General features: G+C 31.4%; 1 protein-coding gene across 1 annotated transcript; it reads left to right on the forward strand.

The window, feature by feature from the left end:
- Positions 1-606: 606 nt before the first annotated feature.
- Positions 607-3439, forward strand: LOC126691338 (protein FAR1-RELATED SEQUENCE 7-like). The gene is made up of 4 exons (XM_050386390.1): positions 607-790; positions 944-2400; positions 3209-3262; positions 3386-3439. Exons 1-4 carry the CDS (start codon positions 607-609, stop codon positions 3437-3439), a joined length of 1749 nt encoding a protein of 582 aa, XP_050242347.1.
- Positions 3440-7903: the final 4464 nt, after the last annotated feature.

The following is a 7903-nucleotide window of genomic DNA, read 5'->3' on the forward strand; positions in this document are numbered from 1 at the left end:
CATTGAGTCGAAATAAAAATTATTTTTTGGGTAAGTGGAGAGTTGGGTCCAGGGTCAGGATAGTTGGGGTTTGATTTTAATTCTACTAGTGATATATTTCACTATGGAATCATTATTTAGTTTATGTTTTGAGGAATATTTTTGGGTAGTTTTTTTTGCTGCAACTTGAATATTGTACATTTTCAAATGGATATGTGAAATATGGTCTAGCAAAATTATAGAAATGGATGGTTAGTGGTACAAGGGATATAGCTAAAATCCCTATTTTACTTAGTTAGATGTTACATTGGTTGAATTCTATGCTTTTAGGTCCTGGATATGTTTAAAATGTAGTGTTTTAGGTATGATACACTTAAACAGTTTCTTATGAGATTTTAGCTTGAAACTCTCTTTTATCAATTGGGTCATCATCTCTCATGATCATATATTGATCTGTTGTAATTCTTATATATGATAAGCACAATGTTGGTACAAAAAATTCTAGCTTTTATTTTCAATAAAAAACATTCATTCTTCTATATTTATAATAGTAGATAATTTTGTACATTTGTTAATTACAGGAGTATTCTTTCATTGCATAATGTGGTGAGAGAATTCTCTCAAAACATGGATGCCAATGTAGATTTGAATCCTAGAGTTGGTATGGAATTTGATACATTAGAAGATGCATGGGAATTTTGGGTAAAATATGGAAGACAAGTGGGCTTTGATGTTAGAAAACATTACATAAGTAAGAATGATGGTAAGGTAACATCAAGGGGATTTGTATGTGTAAAGCAGGGCATTCGAGGTAAAGAAAAAGAAGATATGATTCGCACTCGTAACTGCGATGATACAAGGACTAATTGTCCTATAAGGTTATATGTTTCATTAGTGCAAGAAAGTGGAAAGTTTTAAGTGTCTGATTTTGTTGGAGAACATAATCACACTCTTCATCTATCAGAAACAATTTATATGATGAGATCTCAACGAAAAATTTCAAAAGTTCATGCGGGATTGATTGAGTTAGCATCCTTTTCTAGAATCAAGCCAAAAGCAGCACATGAGTTGATGAGTAGAGAGGCAAGTGGGAGAGCTAATCTTGGATTCACTGAGCTTGATCAGAAAAACTACCTTAGAACAAGACGGCAAAAAAACTTGATATATGGTCAAGCTGCATGTTTATTAGGGTACTTTCAAGAACAATTGACTAAAAATCCATCCTTTCAATATGGAGTACAATTAGATAATATTGAGCAGATAACTGACATTTTTTGGGCTGATGCTAGAATGGTTATTGATTATGCTAATTTTGGTGATGTGGTGACATTTGACACTACAAATGGTACTAATAAAGAGCTAAGACCATTTGGGGTGTTTAATGGTTTCAATCACCATAAAGGGTTAATGGTTTTTGGTGCTGCTCTTTTATATAATGAAACGGCAGAATCATTTAAGTGGTTGTTTGAAATCTTCTTAGTTGCACATGCAGGTAAAAGACCTAAAACAATTTTTATGGATCAAGATCCAACAATGGCAAAGGCATTGAGCGAGATAATGCCTAACACTTACCATGGATTATGTACTTGGCACATAATACAAAATGGGATAAAACATTTAGGGAATTTGATGAAGGATGGTTCTTCTTTTCTTCAAGTTCTTAAAACTTGTATGTTTGAGTTTAATGATGAAACTGAATTTGAAAAAACTTGGGGGGACATGATTGACACATATGCTATACATGATCGTAGTTGGTTGGATACTATCTACAAATTGAAAGGAAAATGGGCAAAGTGTTACGTGAAGAATGAATATACATTAGGAATACAAAGTACCCAACTCAGTGAAAGTTTGAATGGAGATTTAAAAGATTACTTAAAATCTGATTTGGATGTGGCAGAATTTTTTGAACATTTTGATTGGGTGATTGAGCAAAAACGAGAAAGAAAGTTACAAGCTGAATTTAATGCTAGGCAAAAATTTCCCCAGCTGGGCTTGAAAAGTTCTCCATTGTTGAAGCAAGTAGTACAAGTGTACACACCTGTAATATTTCAAATGCTTCATGATCAATATGACCTTGCATTAGCAGTAAGGATAAAAAATCGCCAAGAGGACTTGTTAGTGCATACATACACTATTGAGTTTATGCATAAGCCTAATGAGTTCATAACCTCTTATGACACTGCAGATAAGACATTTTCATGTAGTTGTAGAAAGTTTGAAATTGTTGGGATTTTATGTTGCCATGTTCTGAAAGTCTTTGACTTCCTTGATATAAAGACAATTCCTGATATGTACATTTTGAAAAGATGGACAAGAGAGGCAAAAAGTGGATGTATCTTGGACAATAGGAGAACAAATGTGGAAAAGGATGTCAACTTGAGTGTTACACAGCGATATAGAAGATTATGTCCCAAGTTGGTACGATTAGCTTCTCGAGCGGCAAACAATGAAGAGGCATTTGCTTTAATAGAGAAGATAATAGAGGAATATGAAAAAAAAAAGTTGAAGACATTGCAGCAAAAAATGTGGTTGGTCATCAATTGCCCCATCAAATGCCATTATGTAGTGGTGCAGAAAATCTTGATCCTAACCAACATTTGGAAGATTTGGTTGAGAGAGCAAAAAATCTTAAGAAAAAAGAAGGTCGCAAGGGTGGAAAACAAAAGAAAAGTTGGGTTGAGAAGCCAACAAAAAAAAAACGGGTAGAGTTGAATTAAATGATGAGGTTAGCCAATAGTTTTCCAAAGTAAATTTTATTTATTTATTTTTATCCCTTACTAAGTTTCCATTGTTTGTAAACTTTTATATTGTTATGGCTAATAATAATAATATATATATATATATATTTTCTCATATAGGAACCTGGTTTTGCTCCTAACATGCAATACAATAATTATGGCTCACATGGAGAACATTATACACATCAAGTAAGAGATTTTTTTTTATTCATAGTGGAATAACTTAATAATTTGTGAAGTTGGAGGTTGTACTACACTTGCCTTTTCATTTGTGAATTTATTAATAAGGTTTTCTATTTTGTGATATAGCGGATTTATCCTATCACTTTTTCCACGCCAATGATGACATCTGAATTGGGACCAAACCATAGTTACCAAACTAGTTTCACGTCATTCTTTAGGGTAAACATACTTGTTTACATGTTTTGCACTTATAAGTAATTAGATGATTTCTTGAAATCTCTCTTATAATCATTGTGATTACATAGGCACCATTAACTCTATTATTGTCTCAAGTATCAAATCCTGTAGATGTTAGTCAGGTAAAATGTAAATGTTTTCATACATAAAATTTTGAAAAAACTTACATGTTTACTTGTTTTGCAATTATAAGTAATTAGATGATTTCATAAATTATTTCTCTTATAATCATTGTGATTACATAGGCACCACTAACTCCATCATTGTCTCAAGTATCAAATGATGCAACTGTTTGTTAGGTAAAATGTAAATGTTGCTTTAAGTGACTATCTTCCCTCAGTTGAGCTCTGCCAATCTTCCCTACTTTTTTTTTTCATGAACTTGTTAGTTTTGTGTGATGTATATTCATGTTTTAAGTGACTATCTAGAAACTTTTGAATTGGTGGATTTGAAGTTTGTTTTTCTGATTGATTTGTATTATGAAGTTTCTGTTGAAGTGGCTTTATGCGTAAGATTTAAGTAGGTCTTGGCTACCAATCAGGTAGTTGATGGGTTGGGATATTGTTATGGCTTGGCTGTGTGTTGTCTTGTTGACTAGTGATTTGGGTTGGCTCTTTGATGGTTGATAGTGATGGATGATTTGGGTGTGGCTAGCTATTGATCGTCTCTTGGCTATGCATACCTAGCAATGGGTGATTTTGAGTTTTGGCTTGGCCTGTGGTGAGTGACTTTATTAAAAGGTCATTCTTGACTGGCCTTTTGTGTGAGTTCCACCTATAACAATTTGATGAGTGACTTATATTTTTGGTTGAGGCAAGTTTGGTTTTGGTCCTTCAAATTTAAAATATTTAGTTTTAATTCTTACTCACCAAATGAATATTGGTCAAGTAAAAATAAATACATGTGTTTATATCCTCTCTACTCAACAAATGAATAAACTTATTTGTTTATATATATACACAAGGAAATGAAATTAGGTTCAATTATGAACTAACTCCATATGTTGAAAATACAAGTGCTTGCCTGCAAACACAGCACTTTTTTGGTATGTAAAAAACTAATAAATGGTAAGTTCAATTATAGTGAAATTTTCTCATGTTTGTTTGTGTTTAAAATGTAACTTGATTTTTTTGACATATTTTCAGGCTAAAATTGATTTTGCATTTTGATGGATAACATTTTATGGACAGTTTGTTTGATAGTATATTGCACAATGGACATGGTAGCATATTGCATAGTGGACAGCATTTTTGGACAACTTTGCCTTGGACAGTTTCTTGGACAGCAAATCTGACTATTTAGACAACTGATTGCACATGTAGTAAATTTTTTGGATAATTTTTTGTAACTAAAGAAGTTAGTCAAACATGTTAAATATGTTAGATTGTACAAGTGCATGTTTGAGTAACTTCTAGTTAAACATTAATTATATATGCAAGTGATTAATATTTTTAAATGCAATGTTATGTACCAAATCTTGTTCATTTTTTAAATGCAAGTAATTAATATTTTTATGCTTCATCACATATACGTGCTTGATTCTAGAAGCTCCTTGAAGAGAACTAGTTTAGGAGACGGATAACCAATTTCTTTTACATGCTCTTACTCAGTGGAATGCAGCATCTCTTCATATCCTAACTTTTGTTCCCTAAATTTGTTAGTACATGGTAGAATGAATGAGAGATTTTCAATTTCATATTAGATTTGGTGCTATTGAGGGCAAAGCTAGTTAAATAAACTAACATAGCTCTAGAACTATAATAGGAGAAGTTTGATCTAGGACTTGATAGTTCCTAACTCTGAATATGGTAGAGAATCTATACACTACTCTTTGAATGTACATCAATTTAGCATAGAAAAGAAATGCAAGGACATAGATAATAGATGACCAAAACAATATTATATTATTATTTTCAATTTTTATTATCTATAGCCATATATGATATATATATATATATATATATATAATTTTTTTTAAGCAAGAATGCTTTCTCTGGCATTAAAGTACTACTAAGCAAGTTTAGATTATTGTTGTAAACATATTTGATTTAATCCACAATCACTATTTTTGGAAGATGTACAGTTCTAATATACTGTTTTTGTATCACGTTGGTAGATTTTTAATGCCAGAGAAAGCATTTTTAATTCCACAATCACTATTTTTGTATCAAGCATTTTTAAACAATTGAAAAAAATGCAAGCAATATAAGACTTGATTTCAATTCCTAAGCTAAAAACCAAAAAAAGAAAAAACAGAATTAAATTCAGGCCCAATAAATCAATCAACAAAATTGTGACACCATTATTTACTTTCCTTCCTTTCCTAGCAACCAAACAGAGTTTATTAAAAAAAATAGAGATAAAAGAAAACCCTACCAAGTGGTGGTCTCTCTTTGAAACAAGCCCAAATCGGCAAGGATAATTTTCATCACAACCACCACCTCCGATGGTGGCTTCATCTTTCCTTCAACCAAACTCTCTTTCTTTTTCTCTCAATCTCATATCCCTCTATAGATCAAACCTGAAAAAGCATCAACTTCTCTCTTGCCCGATTCTCTCCAAACCCTAACCCTTACTTTCTCTAATTTTGGTCTGAAAAGCATCAAATTCTCACTTAAACACCTGATTCTCTCCAACCCCAACCCTTACTCTCTCTCTGATCTGGGTCTAAAAAGGGTGTGAGTGTTTGGCGGTCGGGATTTCAGATGGTGAGCCGTCATTTTTTCTTTGTTTTTGCTTATGGGTCTGAGTTGGCTATGTAGGAAGCGGTGACGACGGGGTTGAGGGAGAGGCAAAGAGCAAGCGTGGATGTTGAGAGAGTGGTGGAGGCGCAGTCGTGGTTGAGAGAGTGGTGGAGGCGCAGTCGTGGTTGAGAGAGTGGAGCTTTAGGGAGAGTGACGAAGAAAGCTCAGTTGAAGTGAGAGAAAGGAGAGAGAGTTTTAGTGAAATTCAAAAATGGGAAGCTGAAATGAAATCTTGAGTGAGCACACGAATTGCCAGCGTGTCCTGATGAGGTGTTAAAATAATGAGTCATTGGATTAAATGGATGGCTGGGATTTGTGCCAGTGCACATCGTGCAATACCCTAGGTATTGCACGAGATCTCAATCCATCATTGCAATAACCTGATATCAATTATTTCATAATCTATAGCAATGACAAAATGAAATAATTATTTATTACAATGAAGATATTATTGCAATAATTTAATCCAACTTATTTTAGTCAATTATCTACAATCTATTGCAATAAATTCGTGAAGTAATAGTCTATACCTACAAGATATTCGAAACAATAAATTACTTATTGCAACAATGTATATATATATATATATATATATATATCATTGCATCAAAGTTGTCATTAAAATATTTGGAATTTATTGCAACAAAAGCTTTTGTTGCACAAACTTATTACCTCAAATTTTATTGCAACACCCCGTATCAACTATTGCAATGACTCTAATGTTATTGCAACGAAAAAGCAACGATTTTTTTCATTGCAATAAACTTTTTTTTTCCTTGTAGTGACACTTAAGAGATGAGAAATTTGAATAATAAATTTGAAACTTATAAAGTTTAGTTGTATATCAAATATAACACACTACAATAGAAGTTAAAAAAATATAGTTCACCTTAAAAAAAAAATATTAATCAAACATACAAAATAAAATAGCATGATATATTTGTACTTTGTACAGATAAAAAGATAAAAATTACTTGTGGAACTCTTTTTTACAAAATAAATAATACTTGAAGTAGTTGTTACTTTTTATACATTACATCCCATTTAATAATATTTATATATTCTCACACATCGCATGAGTCTGCGGCTAATTTTAATTAAAGTGTCAAACAAACTAATTTAAACCTTCTAAATATGTACAAATGATCAAATAAGTTAAGAATAAAATAGACATGATTAGCGCACTCTTGCAAATTTCTTCAATATGCATCTTATAGGAAAGTTGACATGCACAGACAAACAAAAGCAATTACTATTGGAAGATTGATGCAATACGTTCTTATTTAATATATTTCCTTATAAATTCTCAAGAAAAATTTGTGAGACAATTACTTTAATCTAGTATTTAATGGAAAGTAATTATACTAATGACATCAATACTTTCCATACAAGTAAAAGTCAAATTCATGTTTTCAAATTTAGGGAAAATTATTTTAGCTTGTGCACTAAAAAATAAGGTTTCACATTTTAAAATTGTTTTTAGCAATCACGACCTCTTCTACATCAGTACCTAGTGAAGAGTCTTAATCTCCTAGTAGATTCAAAGAGCATTGCAACCCAATCGCAATAGATGTGACATTTAGAATCAATAGATATGAATATGTTTTCAAACAATATGGATTAAGGATGGAGCAACTAGGAGAGTAATTAATTTGATCTCATTCCTTTTATAGTATTATGAATTTTTATTTTTATTTTGAGAAAGTATAGTATTATGAAAATGGCTTCACATATATTGTTTTGAATTAATTTAGAAATATTATATAAAAGGATATGATTTTGATACATAAGAGAAATAAATCATAGAATATTCTTATCATTAATTTAGAAATAAAAGGATATGATTTAATGAGTAGACTCCACTATAAATTTTAAAGGATTGAGCACCATTCACTGTATTCCAGGAGTACCTAAGAATTACTCTTCATTATCAAAGACACAATAAAAACTTTACTTTAAAAAAAAAAAAATACACAATAAAAATTTAGGGGTATGAATAAATCTTATTGTTGACACTGT

This window comes from Quercus robur, chromosome 7 (assembly GCF_932294415.1).
Source record: "Quercus robur chromosome 7, dhQueRobu3.1, whole genome shotgun sequence".
NCBI classification, from domain to species: Eukaryota; Viridiplantae; Streptophyta; class Magnoliopsida; order Fagales; family Fagaceae; genus Quercus; species Quercus robur.